At 32.4% G+C, this 21,638-nt stretch overlaps 2 protein-coding genes across 5 annotated transcripts in view; both read left to right on the top strand.

The window, feature by feature from the left end:
* Positions 1-21,638, top strand: part of LOC143069111 (uncharacterized) — a 76,003-nt gene that overhangs the window by 41,201 nt on the left and 13,164 nt on the right. The gene's annotated exons all lie outside the window — the stretch shown is intronic.
* On the top strand, positions 3,459-21,546 carry LOC143069070 (uncharacterized). 4 transcript variants are annotated; one of them, XM_076243524.1, is made up of 5 exons: positions 3,469-3,583; positions 7,632-7,701; positions 8,473-8,630; positions 9,109-9,252; positions 9,316-9,778. In XM_076243524.1, the coding sequence occupies exons 1-5, from the start codon at positions 3,532-3,534 to the stop codon at positions 9,399-9,401; spliced, it is 510 nt and encodes a 169-aa protein (XP_076099639.1). In that variant the 5' UTR covers positions 3,469-3,531; the 3' UTR covers positions 9,402-9,778. The 4 variants fall into 4 exon arrangements, with proteins under 4 accessions (XP_076099656.1, XP_076099639.1, XP_076099631.1 ...); XM_076243541.1 differs by lacking the exons at positions 9,109-9,252; positions 9,316-9,778 and adding an exon at positions 18,837-19,614 and having other exon boundaries at positions 3,459-3,583; XM_076243516.1 differs by having other exon boundaries at positions 3,470-3,583; positions 9,109-9,778.

The raw sequence follows: 21,638 nt of genomic DNA, 5'->3' as shown, positions 1-21,638 counted from the left end.
ATATAATTAATATAGTGGCTCGAGAGGGCCACTAATTAGTACCATTCGTTGACCTCTATGTATACATCCATTTTGGAGCAGGACAATTGGTTTTAGAAGCCACATTCATGGCCATTATATGATATCAATTTAAATTATTTTACAAACTATCTTGCTAGTCTCGTGATAGCATGCAGTTAATGCATGCAGTCCTCTGTTTGATTACAGCTGGGATTTGACCTCTCAACTATTTAGATTGGAGATCTTCTTTTGAGCCTTATGTCGCTTTGTGTGTGCCAAATTATAAGCCTGGTATCATTGATGAGTGGTTTTTTGTCTAAACCATTAGACTTTGAAACTGTTATTTACTCTGCTAGTCCGCAATATGGCGTTAGACACCAGCATACAAATATAAAAAAAAAACATCCTTTTTTAACATATCTAAATATAAACAAAGGGATCTGAAAATGTGGCTAATACTTGCAGGTTGTGCAGTTCTGGTTAACATGCAAGAGATATACAGCCCTTAAGAAAACGTGTAACATATAATTTCAAAGTATACATAAAACACTGATACATTTATCTGACTCAAGATTTAAGATGGGTTCAGAACCATAGACACATTTAGGTATATGATAGAATGATATTAGTACAAAACAAGAATGTGTCCCAAGTACACGGATGCCCCATCCGCGCTATAATTTTCTATGTTCAGTGGACCGTGAAAATGGGGTAAAATCTCTAATTTGCCATTAAAATTGGAAAGATCATATCATAGGGAACATGTTTACTAAGTTTCAAGTTGATTGGACTCCAACTTCATTAAAAACTTCCTCGACCAAAAACTCTAACCTGAAGCAGGACAAACAGACGGACGAACGAACGAACAGACGGACGCACGGATGAACGAACGAACGAAAGAACGGACGGACGAACGGACAGACAGACCAGAAAACATAACGCTCATAAATGGGGCATAAAAATTAAAGATAAAACACAAAACACAAATTCATATGACCGTGTTCAGTTTTGATTAGATATCAGAGGATGTGGTATGAGTGCCAATGAGACAACTCTCCATCCAAGTCACAATTTATAAAAATAAATCATTATAGGTCAAAGTATGGTCTTCAACACGGACCCTTGGCTCACACAGCAAGCTATAAAGGGCCCCAAAATTACTAGTGTAAAACTATTCAAACGGGAAAAACAACGGTCTAATCTATATAAAAAACGAGAAACGAGAAACACGTATAAATTACATAAAAAAACGACATTTACTGTTCATCAGATTCCTGACTAATCTATATAAAAAACGGGAAACACTAATGAACCACATCAAAACACGACAACTTATGAACATCAGATTCCTGACTTAGGACAGGTGCAAACAATTGCAGCGGGGTTAAACGTTTAAATAGGTACCAACCTTCACCCTTAAACAATAATGTATCAACACAACATAAAAAGACACACTATAAAATATTTATTCAATTAACGACGTATTAACACAAGTAAACATACACTGAACGAATAAATTTAATCGATGATACAATGTGAATAAAAAACAAAACAAAAAAGAATGAATGAACAATTACCAGTACCAGTATTATATCGCTGTCAAATGTTATACAATTTCAGAAAAGCAATAATAACCTTGAGCAAAAATCCGCCAGTTACAATAATATAAACAAGTTAATGAAAATAATTTTGTTAAAGTCATTTGAAACTTTAAATTAAAAAAAAAACGATGTATATGTTTTTTTAAAAGTAGTAAACCTAAAAGACTTGTTTTTATTATAAAACTTTTGCAAATATACCATTTTCTCTAGAAAAATTCTATAATTTGTTAAAATTTAGAAAAAAATACTATATTTCAATTGTTTGTTTCCAGGAAACAATTCGCCGATATTATTTCCGTTTGCAGTGAACTCAGTGTGACCTTCACCTTCAACCGGTCACCGCAGTATGCATGGATCTGTCACTGAAATAAACTTTTATTTTAGTGTACATGTTATACACGTAATCAAAATCCATCCTTCTTTGTTGATTGTTTACTATACGGTGACCATCGGTAAACTACGGCTTCAAACACGACAATTAATTAGCTGCCATATGTTCACATCATAACAGACCGAGAGAAAAAAATATGACGATTATACGATATGGATGCTTAAAAATTATAAAATAGAAGATATGGTTTATGATATATATATATGCGTATTGTTAACCCGCCGCAATTTTCCGCCTATCCCAAGTCAGGAGCCTCTGACCTTTGTTAGTCTTGTATGATTTTTGATTTTAGTTTCTTGTGTATAATTCGGAGTTTAGTATGACGTCCATTATCACTGACATAGTATACATATTTGTTTAGGGGCCAGCTGAAGGACGCCTCCTGGTGCGGAAGTTTCTCGCTACATTGAAGACCCATTGGTTGCCTTCGGCTGTTGTCTCCTCTATGGTCGGGTTGTTGTCGCTTTGACACATTCCCCATTTCCATTCATAATTTTATTCGTTCAAGAATTGTATACACATAATTTTTCACCAGTCATTCGTTTCATTCGACTTTAATTACAAAATGAAAGATTGTTAGGATGTATACGAAGTTTTACAACAATCTATTCAGCAATTTATGTTCAAAAAGAAGCCATGCCTATAAAAATAATGACAATACGTAGTAATTTAAACCTTATCAACAAATTGGAATAGTTTTTTTAGTATTTAAAAGTGTTATTTTAATAACTTAATGTTTTTATATTAGTAACACCATTGAAACGATTCTGCCAAAGGATGACCTTAAAATTGTTAAAATTGAAGAAATTCCTTATTTTGCTCATTTCATATATCTGAATATTATATAGTTGCTACCATATTTCAGAATAGCAGGACATATTTTAATTTTTAAAATAGTGACATCTGACTCCCGAAATTTCCCTCTTCGGAATATGCATGTTTTATTTTCTGTTGAGCCATATGCGCATTCATGTACCGTCCTGTTACGGTCAAAACGGGACGGCAACTCGGAAGCATCTTTAAGGGAATTCAAAGTGCACGGTAAAGAATCCTGTGAAAACTAATTGTCCAATATTGCATCTTTTTCACTTTTCCATTTTGAGATTTCCCATATTATGTATTTTAGTCGACCCACTGTAAGGAGACTAACGTTTATATTCATTTTTTATTGATGTGCATAAATTATTTGCAATAAGAATCTGATGTCAAATAAGTTCCAATTAAAAAATTTGAATTATGCAAGCGATTTTTTGACATTCCAAATTAGATTGATTAACATGTGACAAAGTATTATATATTTAAGTCTTACAATAGCCATAATTAATGAACTTTTTATAATAAATGAAATTATGATAACATTAAATCCTTTTAATTTAATTGTGTCTCAGAATAAGTTTGATGGTCTGGTTTTCAATTAATCATGGACATGTATAATCTTGCATAGTAAATATAAATTATATAATTTTATGTACAAAACAAAACATTGCAATATATGTTGAGCTTGACCACCGTGAAGTTTTTGCCATACGTGTAAAAAAAATGGCTGATTTTATATGGATACTTTTTTTAGCACTCTGTATACTAAATGAAGGTAAATAATTTCATTCAAATTTATTTTCAAATAATTTTCTTATTTAATTTTTGTTTGACACATACAACCATAGTGATACAATGTTTTCCTTTATTACCACTTTGCCAATGTATGTTACACTTGGAATGTTAATCTATGAGGTTTAATAGAGATTAAAAAATTTCACACTATCTGGAATTTTTTTGAAAGACTAGACTAAACTCAATTTTACATAAAAAGATGAATGTTCTCATTTTGGAAACACGGTTGGTTGACCGTTAATGTTACTTATTGACTATTTGTGAGCAAGGAAAACTGATTTGTTCAAACGGCCACAGCCCTAAACCATTCATCGGTTTTCTTAAATGAGACATCACCGAATACAATGTATCACCCATTTTTACTTGCCACTCTCAACATTACGGAGAGGACGTTTTAAGCAATCAACAATCAATCAATCAATCAATCAATCAACATTACGGGTGTAACCAGCAGAGGAGAAACTTCTTCCCCTTCCGGAGTACCTGAGTTCGCCCTCGGTAGTGTTTTCTTGTCTTGTTTTATTTGTATATTCAATTAACAAAAAATAATATTAGTACTATAACACAAAAACTGAATTCTTTGTCACAAAACATTATCTTGTCAGCGAAATGAGGACTGAATTCGTCCAATCACTTCTTTACAATGTTAAGTCAATATCAAAACAGGTCTAAGGGAGACAACTTGGATTTTACAATCCTGTGTTTTATAATGTTTCTTTTCGGCTGAAGTTTTTAAAACCCCAGTGATATGTTTATCAATATTACAATTCTGCTCAAACACTGGCGTAATTATCTTAGACAGGGTGGTTATCGATAATATGTTCAGTGGTATATATGTGGAACTAATATTTGCTTTATACTGCAGTGGTGGATCTAGAACATTTCATAAGGGGTGCCCGGAGACTGACCAAAAAGTCATAAAGGAAAAGGGGGGGGGGGGTTCAGTCATGCTTCAGTGATTCCCTATATAATCAACATTTTTTCCCCACGGAAGGGCCACCTGGATCAGGCTATGTACTGTATTGTAAACTATATTACATCCAAGCTCTTTGTTCTAACAGGGGTGATCTGAGCCGGATCACCCCTACCAGATCACCCCAGTTTAAGTTTCTTTGTTATGCATGCTTTCCTTTGTTCTGTAACATTTTGGCGGGAATGTCAAATCCAGTATAAAACTTATAATTAATTATACGGAGAAGACTATCTATCAAAATTCACGTAGAAAAAATCCAGTGTATATGCTGGGATTCGAACTTAAGACCTTTAGCATATCAAGCCACGACACATACCACTTCACCAGGACGACTGGATACGAACTATCAGAAATTTAACATACTTAAAGGAAGCAAGATATTTTTATAACTGGAACGAGTTGGCAGACCTTTACTCAGTGGGTTTAAACCCTTTTCGTTAAATAAATGAGTTGTCAGACTGATTGTTCAATTTGATTTTACACTTTTTCAAAGTTGGGCGAGTCAGTTTCAAGAGTGGGGCGATTTTTTCATGAAGTGGCGATATAGTGTGGACCGATTGGCCAGTGGGGCGAGTTGACATTGTTTGATATCTACTCATCGTGTTAGGGGGTCATAAAGGGTATAAATCATATAGTAATATATAAAGTATATTATAATGGTTGTGTGGCGTTTTCTAGATTTTATGAATTGTAAATGGTTTTTCGTCTAATCTAAAACAGCTGGGATGTAAAATAGTTATCCCATTCGGACTTGGTGTGTCAGTGTAAGATCACCCTCTGGCCTCCGGCCATCGGGATGATCTTACACTGACACACCGCGTCCTTATGGGATAACTATTAAAGAATGTCATAAAGGTTAAGGTAAATAACTCGAGGGAAATAAACTTAACGAAATTCTTTACAGCCGGTGATAATATTTTTGGTTAGCTTGCTTGACCGTGAAGTCATTATTGGATAAGCTATACTTCCCTGCTTCCGAAGTAGTCTAGTCATACAGACAGATAAATTGGTTATCTGTCAGACTAGTCTACTCAAAAAAGAAGGTAGTTTACCTTATTTAATGATGACTTCACGGTTCATATAGCAAGAAAGCTAACCAAAAATATTACCTTTAGCTACACACTTATTGAAATCAGATGTAAGAAAGAATATTGTTTCATCATACGGCACAGGATGTAACTTGAAGCATTGCATGTCTTTTAGTCTTAGACACGTGATTTTTACCCATTTCGTTGTTATTGGATTAGAACTAGCTGTCAGCAAGCTTTAGATATAAAAGAGAAGATGTGGTATGATGGCCAATGAGACAACTATCCACAAAAGACCAAAATGACACAGACATTAACAACTATAGGTCACCGTACGGCCTTCAATAATGAGCAAAGCCCATACCGCATAGTCAGCTATAAAAGGCCCCGATAAGACAATGTAAAACAATTCAAACGAGAAAACTAAGTTAAACGACCTTATTTATGTAAAAAAAAAAAATGAACGAAAAACAAATATGTAACACATAAACAAACGACAACCACTGAATTACAGGCTCCTGACTTGGGAAAGGCACATACATAAATAATGTGGCGGGCTTAAACATGTTAGCAGGATCCTAACCCTCTGCCTAACCTGGGACAGTGGTATAACAGTACAACATAAGAACGAACTATAAAAATCAGTTGAAAAAGGCTTAACTCATCAGATGGACAAAAATTACAAGTGGACGTGGCCGGGTACTTATACATCCGGACACAAAAAGACACAATGAACAGATCTGAGAGTACTCGCAGTTATCTGACAGCTAGTTCAAAGCCACTAACAACTAATAAAAAAATCATGCATCTAAGACTAAACTTGTAAAACTATCAAAAGAACTGGCTTAACAAAAACACACAAACATACAACGAACGAATAAGTATGATATATGACACAATATAAAATTGAGAATGGGAATGGGGAATGTGTCAAAGAGACAACAACCCGACCATAGAACAGACAACAACAGAAGGTCACCAATAGGTCTTTAATGCAGCAAGAAACTCCCGCACCCGGAGACGTCATTCAGCTGGCCCCTAAACAAATATCTATACTAGTTCAGCAATAATCATTATAATGGACGTCATACTATACTCCGAATTATACACAAGAAACTAAAATTAAAAATCATAAATACTATCCTAATAAAAAAAAAAGATATAGAACAATGTCAAAAAACCATGACTATATATGTATTTGAATTATATTTGATATAAAGATTTGCATGAAGTGTTTGCGGTTGACAGTTAGCAAATAATAACCAATCAATATATCTATATTTAATGAACCAGGTTCTGTGTAGTTCTACCAGTCAAATGTTCGGACAATGTAGAATATTATAATCAACCAGAGTAAGCTACATTTTTTGTACTTATATCATGATTATGATTAAGTTCAATTCGTTTATAGTAAGTTATACCAGTCACAGCCAGCTACTTATTATTATTATGATTCTGTTAAATATTCGTTTATAGTTGTACCAGTCACAGCCGGCTCCTTTATCATGATTATGTTTTATTCGTTTATAGTTACATCAGTTATAGTCGGCTTCTTTATCATGATTATGATTATGTTTTACATTCGTATATAGTTATACCAGTTACATACGACTACTTTATTATGATTATGATTATGTTTTATTCGTTTATAGTTACATTAGTCACAGCCACCTTTTTTTATCATGCTTGTGATTCGGTGTTATATTCGTATATAGCCAGCTAATTTATCATGATTATCATTATGTCTTATATTCGTATATATAGTTAGCTACTTTGTCAAGATTTTTATTGTGTTTCATATTCGTATATAGCAAGCTACTTAAATAAGATTATGATTATATTTTATTTTCGTATATATCTGGCTCCTTTGTCATGATTATGGTTCTGTTTTATATTCGCTTATAGTTACACCGGTAACAACCGGTTACTTTATCAAGATTATGATTATGCTTTATTCCTTTATAGTTATACTAGTCACAGCCGGCTACTTTATCATTATTATAATTATGTTTTATATTCGTATTTAGTTATACCAGTCACAGCCAGTTACTGTTCTTACAGCTACTACTACTCCTACAGATCTTGCGAATATCAATTGTGAGTATATCATTTTAGATATAAAAGTATTCCTTTTTTCCGAATAATTATTGTACAATTACATGGGGTACGAAACTTGAGGACTTTTGGTGACGAAGAACATTTTTAATGACAAAATGATTTTTTTTTATAACGAAAAATGTAAAACGTCTTGACTCAACATCTAAAAGAAAGACAAAAGATACCAAAGGGATATTTAAACTCATAAATCGAAATAGACTGATAATGTCATGAAAAAAACACAGAAAAACAACGAAAAGAAAAACAGCAGTACCCAAAACAATACATTAAAAACTAAAGGCTGGACAAGACGAACCTCATTAAAAAAACCCGTTGTGATCTCAAGTGCTGGCTTGTTTCCCGACCCACATCTTAGATAGTATAATGTCCTGATGGAATCGCTTTTTACCGCGTTTTAACATGTGCCCTATAACCAAGCCTGCCGACTAATATTTTGGATATAGATTATCGAACATAGGGATCAAATGCTAATTTTGTCTCTTTTCATGAAAATCGTTTTACACTAAATAAAGAAAACCAAAAAGAGCGCAAACATGTTCAAAATGTTCAGATACATCTACTGTCCATTTACATCAACACTGTTAGTTGACATATTTTTTTTGAAATGGTCAGCTTGCAAACTAAAGATTTGTTCAAATGATCAAAACTGAGGAGATTAAAGTCGTCGAGTTATGTACATTTAAAAAACCAAATTAGAAACTAGAAATATAATTCTAATCAGACTGGTAACCATACACTTGTACATTTTAGTCCGACTGGTGCTATTCCTGGGATAGTGATTGGTTGTATCATCTTTGGAGTTATAGTTTTTGTTGTTGTTATGGCTGTATGCAAGCAGATGAAGACCAGTGGGAACAGAGGCACCGTTGTACAACCGACGACAAGAATAACTACTGTCCAGCCTCCACGTATGTAATACAGTAACTAAATCGCAGCATCCTTAATTCAATCCTTTGTATACTAGACCAATGCTGATGCCGAAGTTGGATATATTAATTTCTTCAAATGTTTTCGAAACATTCCACGCAAAAACAGTTCTTGCATTTATTTTCTGATATTACTATATATTCTCGTTATTTTCATAAATAAGAAGATGTGGTATGAGTGCCAATAATACAACTATCTAAGTCACAATACAAAAAATAATGTATAATTATAAGTAAAAGAACAGCCTTTACCATTTCAATCTTTTGTATGAATAATGGTCTTTGGTACAAAGATTTTTGAGAGACAAAGATGATTATGATTATACAAACCAGGTTTTGTAGTCAAAACACTTTTTATTTTTATTTTTTATCATTTATTTTTATTTTTGTATGTTTATTTTTTCAGTTTGTAAAATTTTAAGTTATTGTCTTTCATTTCCTACTTTTTTTTGTATTTCAGTTCCAGTGTCATCCTTTTCAAATCAGCAATCCGGGATGAGTTATCCACCACCACCAGGACAGAATATGGCATACCCACCTCCCCAGGGACAGTTTGGTTACCCACAACCCCCACCTCCCCAGGGACAATTTGGTTTTTCACAGCCTCAGGGACAGTTTGGGAACCAACAACCTACTCCTCCCCAGGGACAGTTTGGTTACACGCAGCTTCCTCCTCCTCAGGGACAATTTGGGTACCCACAGCCTCCTCCGCCAGCTTACTCAGGTAACGGGGCATCAGCACCGCCGTACTAGACATTAATGTAAAGGAAAGATAAACAAAACTTACAGAAGTCTTCAAGATACACAAATTCTCAAAATCAAAAGGATGAATACTGGTATGCGCTGTGTTGATGATGTTTTTTTTCTGAAATATTTCCAGTATGCTTCGAGCAGGACACATTCGACTACCGAAAATCTAGTACACTGTAACCGTATTTCTTCTATTGAGAACAGGAATAAACACTGTAAAAGTATTTCTCATAGTGAGAACAGAAAGAGATTGTAATAACCTTTGCATATGATTCGAGTTCATTGTATGTTGTTGCGAACACTAAAAAAGTTACTCTTACATAGATCGGTGACAAAGAACACATACACAATATTATGTCAATAAAATTAATTATTTACAAGTTTGAGTTACTAAAATGCTAAGGACTGCTTCGCTCTATATATATATCCTAATTCAAAACATTTGTTTACATTACTTGTTAAAAAATTAAAACATTTACGAAGACACGACTCTAGAGGTGTGTCTAGATTGGCAGAAGTTACACAATACAGATAATGCATGTTCATAAACATTGCATAGGACATAGCAATTCAACACGTATATTAAATAATTCAATACTCAATTTCAAGGTGCAACACATATAATAAAACAAACATGAATTAATGACATTTGATCGGAACTAAAATACACATAGGTAATTTTCTTGCATATGATGTCTTATCATGAGACGAGAAAAGTTTGTAACTTTCTGTTACTATATGATTTAAGCCAATAGCTGTCGCTATATTTCACCCTAAAATAAATAAAGGCAACAGTAGTATACCGCTGTTCAAAATTCATAAATCGATAGAGAAAAAACAAATCCGGGTTACAAACTAAAACTGAGGGATCAAATATAAGAGAACTACCTGTTGTTTCAAAAACAACTAAAGATTGCGATTGCGTAACAACATATTTAATGTGAAAATGTTTTTTGAAGAATTAAAATAATCTAATTTTGGATGTAACACGTCTTCTGATTGTCTGAAACTGTTTGTCTATCAGCTCATATACATAGTTTTGTCATGCTAACCTTGACGTCATCAAAATTTTTAAGGGTACTCCTTAAAAATGAAAAGAGAAGGTTCACGAAGGGTTAAAATTGGCCCTGATTTTTTTATGTTTTTAAATTGAGCCAAAAAATTACAAATTTCACATAGAAATAATTGTGATAATGCTAGTACGACAAACATATTTTTTCTGGCACTTTCCTTTATAATGTATGGAGCTATGACCCCTTAAATAAACATTATTTGTATTAAAAGGTTAATTTTGGTACTTTTTTCCCATAATTTTAATTGTTTTAAGCATAATTAACTTTGGCCGCCATCTACGATCCAAAATGTTTTTTATATTGATGAAATCTATATCAAAATTGGAACCTTTTGGTTACAACACATTTTGGATCGTAGGTGGCGGCCAATGTGTTTCTAAAGCTTTTAGGTCTGAAAAATGCACAAAATCATCATATTTTGACAAAATGTCTAAAACGGGTATACTTTGGAAAATATTTCGTACTCTTATGAAAAGAATTGATATATTCAGCATTAAGACTTTGAAATAGACCCGTTTAAGAACCAAATTGAGACCTTTTTGGTGTTTTATGATAAAGTTGATATTAAAGGCCATTTTGTGCCATAAGTGAACCTTGTCCAGAACTAAGTAATAATGGTTGTAATATTTTTTTCTGTCTTTCGAAATAACATAAGCATTTGTGGCACACTTTTGATTAACCTGCTATAAATGACCGTTACCAACAAATAAATCAACCATACAACAAGCAAAGATGAGCAATCATTGAGTCACAACTGTCCAAGTAAGTGACTTAATACAGACACTCGTAATTCTTTTCTACATGTTCTACGATACATCAGTACTACGAATAGATATCTTAACTAAGTGGTTTTATGCATCTCAGCACAGGCCTACAAGAGGGGCAATAAACCACTATCGTTTATTAATTTCATTGTGTTTACGTTTGTTACACAACATAAACCTTGCATTCATGTGCTTACCATTTAAATACAGATTACGTCTACTTATAAAACTTAATATTTATAACTTTTGTACCACTGTGACGTTTTTAAAATCAAAAGAAACCATATTCATATGTACATGAATTTCCAAAATGACTGTTCTCAACTGGATTATCATTATTGCTGTCTGCATATTAAATGAAGGTATTTATCGTTATTAAGTTTTATGTTATAAAAAAGCCCCAAAAACACGAAAGTTCTGACATTGCAAAGTTAACACAGGATAGGGTTTTATATAACATATAAATATGATTTTTTTTTAACTTTAATTTTTGTCTTGCTCAAACTTTTGTTTTCAGTGAAATATTATAATTTGAGTTTGTCTATTCGTCAGTTTCCTTTTTGACCTGGTTTTGTCAGTCTTTCCTCGAAGGTTGTCAATAAAATTAACGGTTCCAATTTTGTTACACCAGATGCGCATTTCGACAATACATGTCTCTTCAGTGATGCTCGTGGCCAAAAAATTTGAAATCCAAAGCTTATAAAAAAGATTAAGAGCTTTAATCCAAAAGGTCCAAAAAGTATAGCCAAATCCGTGAAAGGAATCAGAGCTTTGCATGAGGGATGCTTTGCATGTCAAATGTTGACCCCTCTAGTAAATACAGCAGGGATTAAAACGAGAATTAAAAATCTTCACCTACGTACATGAATGAATGAATGAATCTTTATCGCAAAAGCATAGAACGAAATGACAAAACAAACAACATATACCACATAATATACAACATGAGTAGACCACAGAGAAAAAAATAGTATAATACAATGACATATACAGTTATGAAACTATATCAGATGTATAACACAATGATATATATAGAGAATAATACATGGCAAAATCCGTATCATATGTCGTATCATCCCGAGACATCAATATCAGCCCAAGGGCCTTTATTTGTGATACGGATTTTGCCATGTATTATACACTTTATCATATATTTCAACAGAAGAGTATTATATTATATGAACTGTTTTCTGATCCATAGCACTGGGTTACCTTCAGTTCTACTTTTGTCTTGTTTCAAAGGCCTTAAAAGAACTGCTCAATTACTTATCTTATAAGTAGGGGTGTGATAAAGGGTATGCGATAAAGGGTAGGGGTGTGATAAAGGGTATGCGATTAAACAGCAGGCTATTTATCACATATGCAAAACTACTGTATTTACTACTAAACATATGATAAATATATATATATAGAATGATACATGGCACAATCCGTATCGCATGCCGTATCACCACGAGATACCAATATCAGTCCAGAAGGCCGAAGGTCCCGAGTGCTGATATTAACGGAGTGGTGATACAGTATGCGATACGGATTTTGCCATGTATTATTCTGTTTATCATATCTTTTTTAAAACCAAATTAAAATCGTAAAAAAAATGCATTTATGCGGAAAAGAACTTCACGAAAATTATGACCAAATAAACAATAAAATTTCAGAAATTTCTACATCTTATTGTACTTTCTTATATAAAAATCGCTCGTCAATTTACTTGGTAAAACTTATTGGAAAAAAATCGATTTTAGTTGAAATGATAGGACGTATTTTTTTTTTATAAAGAAACAATTTTTTCCCTAATCTTGAAAATACAGCAACTGGACGTCAAAGGTCAAACGTTGACGTCATTCTAATTATGACGTCACCAAACGAAAAGACAACAACTGTCATATTCCTGACTTGGTACAGTCATTTTCAAATGTAGAAAATGGTGGATTTAACCTGGTTTAATACCACTAAACCTCTCACTTGTATGACAATCGCATCACATTCCGTTCATTTTTGATACTGCTCTTCAGAAAATGGGATTTACTTCTCATACAATTTTGTACTTTTACGTAAAATTCACAGTTTTTACCTTTTGGACTTAAGTTCATTGTGCTTTATATATACTTTTAATTATTTCTGGTTGCTTTCATTATTCATAATCCATACCTTTCAATCAATATATTTTGAACTTTGAGTGACATTTTTAATCCATAACAGTTATTCGATTAGTGAACGCATTTTTGTGTTGATGTGGTGTAAATCAATCACCAATCAATCAGTTTGGGAAAATTCAACTTATTCCTAAATGTATGTTCTTAATTATAATAATCAGATTATCATTTCGCATTTATTCTCCCAAGTTCTGAAAACAATTTTAATCTTTAACAGTGAACAATATCAATCAGATTAGTTGGTATTTGAAGTCTTGGTAAATCTTTTGTTTTCAGCGTAATACTATAACTTGAGTTTGTTTATCCGTTAGGTTTCTTCTTGTCCTGGTTTTTTCAGTATTTCCTCGACGGCCTTTTAATTGCCCCATTTTCCCCTTTAGTAAATGTATGTGTATTCCGTGCTTTGCTTTCGGCTTATCAACATTTCATTTTAGCCAAAATAGCTTTCATTTACGCCACAAACCATATTTCATTTGCACAAACAAAAAAGAGAACTACCGAGTATACACAGAATAACTTTATTCTAAAAAAATTCAATGATAACTTTTATAACATAGTTTTTCTTCGCATAATAAAACATAATTTATCAAAAATTAGTCATTATAAAATCATAATAAAACTGGCACTATACACTGTGTTCAGGCCGGATTTGACACGAGATGCTCCCGCTACCGCTCTCTATGTATACGACGTCACCATGGTTGTGACGTTAACTATCTCAGAGTTCCAATACAAGTACAATTTCAAGCAGACGATACCACCAGTCTACGATATCGGTACCGAGCCAGAATCTGAAGATGTGTTCGATACGAGTAGGATTTTTTCCTCTTCTTTTTTTCTTTATTAAAATGTCCTGTACCAAGTCAGGAAAATGGCCATTGTTATATCATAGTTTGTTTCTGTGTGTGTTACATTTTAATGGTGTGTTTCTGTTGTGTCGTAGTTCGCCTCTTATATTTGATGTGTTTTCCTCAGTTTTAGTTTGTAACCCGGATTTCTTTATTAATAAATCGATTTATGAATTTCGAACAGCGGTATACTACGGTTGCTTTTATTTAGTAGTCAGCACTTCGGTGTTTACATAAGTATCAATTATATGGTAATTTTTATAAATTTTATAATTGCAAAAGTATGAATTATTAGAAAAACAAAGGATTTTCTTATCACAGGGATAGATAACCTTAGCCGTATTTGGAACCACTTTTTGGAATTTCGGTTCATAAATGCTCTTCAACTTTGTACTTGTTTGGCTTTCTTACGATTTTGATCTGAGTGCCACTGATGAGTCTTATGTAGATGAAACGCGCGTCTAAATTATCAGCCTATGATAACTATCATAAAAGTGCAGTTTCCAGACTGATAAAGAAACAAACGAAGTCACTGGTTATCCATAAATGATGAATGATGAATGGCAGGTCCTCTACAATCGATTATAATTTGGTCTCGCTCAAATTAAAAAAAATTACAAGAGACAATGTTAATATCTGATCAACAAACTAACATACATCTCTCGTCTTTTATTTCTTCATGGGACTCAAATTAAGTTTTATTTTCTTTGTATGGAATTTCTCTGGTCTAACTGTTTCCAGAAATATGATATGTATATATACGTTTAATATTTGGATTTGTATGATACATTTTAGACTTGAAGCATAACAATTCACAATCTATCAATATACCTATATATAACTATGTTTAGGTTGTGATATTATTCTAGTATATCTATTATTAAACGGAGTCAGCTACATTATTATGATCCGTATATAGTTATAGCAATCACAGTGCAGGCTACTTTATCATGATTATGATTATGTTCCATATTCGTATAAACTTATACCATTATTATGAAACGAAGTCAGCTACTTTATTATGATTGTGTTTTATATAAGTATATAGTAATACCAATCAAAGAGGGGTATTTTATCACGATTATGACTATATTTCATATTCGTTAGTTATACCAGACACAGAGTGACCTTATCATGATCATGATTATGTTTTATACTCGTATTTATTTCATATTATAAGATAAAACGCCCCTTAAAAGGAATTTATTGGTGCTTTAAACTCGACCAATCCACTCACAAACAAATAAAATTCAAACGAATGTATTTGTGTATTTTTTTATTTAACGATTAACTTGCAGTAAAAATAAAAAATGATAACGTCGTTGTTATTTTCGCTCCCATCTTGTTTACATTGGTTACGAAAAGAAGTTCGGTCAACGTCGTCAATCGAAAAATAACCAACGTCAAGATCAACTACCGGAAGTCCTCTCGACCAATCATATCAATGTATTCCCTAATATGCAAATCCTATAAGATTTATTGGTGAATAATTAGCTTCTCTGCTTGTATAACAAGAGGCTTCATGACGTTCTTTATTCTTCAGTAATAATTTCTATCGGTCTTTAATATAAAGAAACCAGACCAGAAAACTGTTCGTTAATAACAACTTTGACAAGCGAATGACCAGTGGGGCGTGCTTTCTCTGTTTTAGAGAGATGTCTCTTTAATAAAACATTTTTTCTGTTGTTGAATTATTTATCATGTTTTCGTTAATTAAAGAATTATAGAAAACTTTATTTTGTTTTCATATACTGAAAATATTTAGCCATGGCGTTGTCAGTTTCAGTTCAATCTATGAGTTTGACTGTCCCTCTGGCATCTTACGTCCCTCTTTTATGATTGTATTCTGATATTGTTTTACATCTCAACCCCTTATTTTGTTAATTTTGTATTAACATTGTTTCATATATCAAATTTATTTGTTCAGTGTATGTTCACTTATTTTTTTAACATGTCTTTTGATTAGGTTAAGTCATTTCAATTGATATTTTACAGTGTGTCTTTCTATGTTGTTATGTTACACAATTGTTTCAGGTTGGGTGAAGGTTGACGACTATTTAAACGTTGAAATCAACTGCAGTTGTTTGCAGCTGTCCTAAGTCAGGAACCTGATTTTCGGTGGTTGTCGTTTGTTCATGATTTTCAAAAGTGTTTTTCGTTTCTCGTTTTTTATATGGATTAGACTGTTGGTTTTGCTGTTTGAATGGTTTTACATTGGCCATTGTTCGAGCCCTTTTTAGTTTGCTGTTCGGTGTGAGTGTAGACTCTGAGTGAAGGCCTGTTATGGTTTTTCAAAGTGTGAAATAGATGGAGAGTTGTCTCATTGGCATTTATACCACATCCTTTTATATCTATCATGATTACTGTTTATATTTGTATACATATATACAAGTCTCACCCATATTTTATCATGATTATGATTCTGTGTTATATTCTTTTATAGTTATACCAATGTCAGTAAGCTACATTATAATGATTATGATTATGTTTTCTATTCGTATAGGGTTACACTAGTCACAGCCGGCTACATTACCATGATTATGAGTATGTTTTATATTCATATTTAGTTATACCAGTCACAGCCGGTTTCTTTATTATGATTATGATTCTGTTTTTATATTCATATTTAGTTATACCAGTTACAAGCAGTTACTGTTATTACAGCTACTACTACTCCTACAGCTATTGTAGTTATTCTGGACTGTGAGTATATTCTAGATAATTATGCAATATTGTTTGTTTCAAATATCCTTTTTGCGAATATAATTGCATCCATTACTAATAGATTTTTTTATCAAAGAAAGGACATGTTCGAACCTATAGTATAGCAGGTAAAATGTTCTGATTGGAGCGCTTTTCACCACGCAAACCGGTTCAGATTTTTGTATAGTGCAGACAAAATGTTTTTTTCAAATAAAATTATACAACGGAACTATAAAAAACCTGTCATACAAGAAGCCGGTTTAGCTAACTATAAAACCAGGTTTGATTTAAAATTTCACCGGAAAATGCATGAACCAAGTCAGAAATGTGAGATGTGGTATGATTGCCAATGAAACAACTCTCCATAAGAGACCAAAATTACTCAGAAATTAACAGTTATAGGTCACCGTATGATGTATTTTCCAAAAATTGTGACATCATCTTTGGAGTTGCAAACCAGCAGAAAACATTGTTGAAGATATATACCTAAGATATTTTAACATAGTATAAATAGAGCAGAAACATGTATCTTATAATCAGACTGGTAATCATTCACTTGTACATTTTAGTTCATCTTCTGCTATTCCCGGGATAGTTGTTGGTTGCATCATATTTGGAGTTATAGTTTTTGTTGTTGTAATGCTTGTATGCAAGTCTATGAAAACCAGAGGGAATAGAGGAACCATTGTGCGTCCAACCGCAACCATAGCTACTGTCCACGCTCCACGTATGTAATACCGTAACTTATAGAATTGGAAATGGAAACAGGGAGTGTGTCGAAGAGAAAAATATTCGACCAAAGATCAGATAACATTTAAATGCAAACAATGGATTTTAACACAGCGCAAAATTCCGCATGCGGAACCAGGCTTCAGTTGTACCCTGAACAATAATTTTTAGCGAACAAAACCACTCTAAACTCCAAAAAAAATTAAATTAAACAAAATTAAAAGAACAAACACACAAGACCAACAGTAGCTAGAGGTTCCAATCTTGAAACAAGCGCATAAGATTGCTTGTCTTTATTTAAATATATTAACCCTTTTTCTTTACCTCTAGCAAACGTGGAATAAACAAACACAAATCATCTTCAACATTGGGGACTTCAGTTTACAGTTTCTCTTTATCATACTAAGTTTAAGTGCAATAAATTCCATTCACTATTTGTTTTTTGCAGAATTGGACCTGATTGTAGATCTTGTCTTGCTGATTATATTTGTAATTCATAATTTTTTTTATTTATCTTTTATGGTTTAAAGATAATGGACAAAACACCCAAAAATTAATAAAAATCCTCTTTAGAAAGCAACAGTTTTAATAACCAGTTCACTGAAGAATTAGCTTATAAGATCTATTGGTAGATCTTGTCTCTGGTTACTTATGTTGTTTCTCTTTATCTCATGTTGTTTCAAGATAATAATCAGAATGTGGAAAAGTAGTAAAATTTGTCACTTTAGGGCAACTACTTGGGCCAAGTGAGCTAAAACAGATAATAAGCAATAGAAAAAATGATCTCTTTGATACTAAAGTAATAAGCTTCCTATCGATCATATACATATAAAAATCCTGAATTAACATATTTGCAACAAACTCAATTAAAAATTTGTGTACACTAGACCTATGTCAGAGCCGATACTGATGTTACATTATTTTAGATCTTAAGATATATCTGAAGAATTTTACGCGTTCAGTTCTTCAACATTTTGTTTTGATGTTGCTATGTTTTTTTAAAAAAAAATATATTTGTACTTTTTACATGCAGAGAATGTTTCATGAATTTTTTTTTTAAATCAGTTGAACTATATACTATTTATTTTTCTTCATTTCATTAAGTAATGGTTAAGATTAATGTCTTTATTTTTATTTTCCTACTTTATTTTTTTTTGTATTTCAGCTCCAGGACCATCATTTCCAAATCAGCCAGCTGGGATGAGTTATCCCCCACCACCTGGACAGAATATGGCATACCCACCTCCCCAGGGACAGTTTGGTTACCCACAACCCCCTCCTCCTCCGGGACAATTTGGTTATTCACAGCCTCCTCCTCCTCCAGCTTATGGAGATTACGGGGCTCCACCACCGAAGTATTAGACATAAATGTAAAGGAAAGATAAACAAAACTCAAGTTTTTAAGATCCACAATTTCACAAATTCATCAAAAGGATTACTACTACTATGCACTGTGTTGATGTATTTTTTTCTGAAATATTTCCCATACACCTCGAGCAGGACACAATTGACGACCTAAAATGTGTTACACTGTGACAATATTTCTCATATTGAAGACAGGAATACACACTGTAAAAATATTCCTCATATTGAGAACAGGAAGATAATGCAATAACCTTTACACATGATCCGAGTTAATTGTATGTTGTGATTGTAGAACCCTTTTCTATTGCATAGACCGGTAACAAAGAACACCTACAAAAATATATAAAATAAGTATTTATGAAACAGCGATTAAACATTGAGATTATACTGGAATTTTAGTGCTTTGTTATAAACGTTATATACCAGAAAAAACAGTTTTAAATGTCAATGTTTCATACTCATGAGTTCAAATAATCTGTAAGTAAAAGATATACTTTTTTCTGCTAAATGATATATTTGAAGAACATAGCTATTTTACAGTTCAACTATTCAAAGAATATATTGGAAAATCGATTTCAGATTTATGTTCCGGGATTTCTTATAATGGCATGGTAACAGTGATGTTTCCCAAGGAAAACATTCCATATACAACACGGTTTCTGTAATGCCTTGTCAAACACGTTATTTGGAAAATCGTGACCACAGGAAGTTACGTCAACAATCATACCAGTAATTGTATAAAAGATATAAAGATTTTCCAATAATTTGAAAAATGAATTTCGCCATTCGTTTTTCTGTTAAACAGTTTTAAGGTAGATTATGTGTTTAAATTATAATTCATAATTTTTTCTAATAGTTTGCCAAAATGCAGCTTATATCATACTTTTTAAAATATAAGAAAGGATCAAGGGGCCTATTTTCTCGCAACAGGTTGTTCAAAATTGACAGATTTTGTTTAGATTATGCATGGAAAACTCAATTTTCTGCCATGGACCGAAAACTACACATAGAATTTTGAGATAAATTTTAGGAAAATAACTCTTATATTATCCTTTTAGATAAAAAAAAAGAAACAAATGGGGTCACGGACTCGATTACTTGCTACATAATAAAATAGGTAAATTCCTAACACATTCTATTGTAAAAGTAACTTTATCTGAATTATCTGCCCTTATATTTGAGTTTCCTTCCCTTATTTGACAAAGTTCGAAAAAAAAATGAATTTAACAAAAATATTCTGTTTTTGTAAAATACAACCAAAGATATGCAAAAAAATATTTCATTTTCTATGGTGAAATGAAAACTATTACACATGAATTACCTACTACTCTCAAAATTTGCACATTTTATTGAAGATCTACACCCATCGTTTTCTTGTTTTTCAAAATCCGAGAGGGAGGAAGACACTCAGCTACCTTAAAGTCATTTTTTTACACTTGACACCCTACTTTTAGAGAACTTAAAACACTGAAATATCGTTCGCATATGTATGTAATAGTTCGCAGTATGTGTAAATATTCACAAATCAATCGAGTAGAATGAATTGACTCACTAAACGATTTTGCTTTCCCTTAATAAAAGCTACTCGATAGGGGTTAAAATCAAACTTTTTCTAGAATAAATTTGTTTGTGTATCCTCTCTAACTTTTGTTATTGATCTAAGTATTAACGTGTTTATCGTCACAGGGTGCTACTTGGGATATTTATAAAGACATGCCTTATTTACGTCGGATACAATAATATGTTAACTGACATAGGGCAGGGTTTTGATGCAATAATTGTTCAATTGCTAATTTCATGCCTGCCTATAAAATTGTCACAACTTTATACATCTTTCTTATGATATTGTACATTGATATGTCTTAAAACTTCTTATATAAATTAACTGTTAACAAAACTTTGAATTTTTAAAAAAGCTAAGGCTTTTCTACCTCAGGAATAGATTACCTTAGCTGTTTTTGGCAAAACTTTTAGGAATTTTTGATCCTCAATGCTCTTCAACTTCTTACTCTATTTGGCCTTTGAAACATTTTTTGATTAAAGCGTCACTGATGAGTCTTTTGTAGACGAAACGCACGTTTGGAGTAAATATTTTTTTTTATCCTGGTACATGTATCTATGATGAGTTTATATATAGTTTAATGTAACACGACAAGTACATAGATGCCTTTTTTCAGGGACTCATGTTTGTCATTTGGTGCTATATCAATGAAATTGTATATATTTTTTAATTATGGACATTGTTACAACAAGTACAAATATGGACATATTCAAGTATATCTTCAAGGATGCGCTCGACTCAGCGTGAGGTATTTTGGTTAAAGTTTTTTTTATTGAAAATAAACGCTAGCACAACATAGACAAAATTACCATTTCTTTTAAATGCAAAGGAAAAAAAAAATCATTATCATTGCAGTAACAGACGTTTTAATTTGATAATAAAAGCATGTCATTTTTATTCTGTTCTTTATTTGGGCTGTTTTGATATAATTAAACTTTCGAAATATCGTTATATTAGTTGTGTTTCGTTAACGTTGTGTTTACGTTCGTTACAAGATATAAACTTTGCATCCATGTGCTGACCATTTAAATACGTCTACTT

The sequence above is a fragment of the Mytilus galloprovincialis genome, chromosome 1 (assembly GCF_965363235.1).
Source record: "Mytilus galloprovincialis chromosome 1, xbMytGall1.hap1.1, whole genome shotgun sequence".
NCBI lineage: Eukaryota > Metazoa > Mollusca > Bivalvia > Mytilida > Mytilidae > Mytilus > Mytilus galloprovincialis.
This window is presented reverse-complemented; position numbering and strand designations above follow the sequence as displayed.

Coding starts and splice junctions, on each gene's coding strand:
- LOC143069070 (XM_076243516.1), top strand. CDS start 3,532: ATGGCTGATTTTATATGGATACTTTTTTTAGCACTCTGTATACTAAAT. Junction 7,702..8,472: donor AGATCTTGCGAATATCAATT/GTGAGTATATCA, acceptor TGTACATTTTAG/TCCGACTGGTGCTATTCCTG. Junction 8,631..9,108: donor AACTACTGTCCAGCCTCCAC/GTATGTAATACA, acceptor TTTGTATTTCAG/TTCCAGTGTCATCCTTTTCA.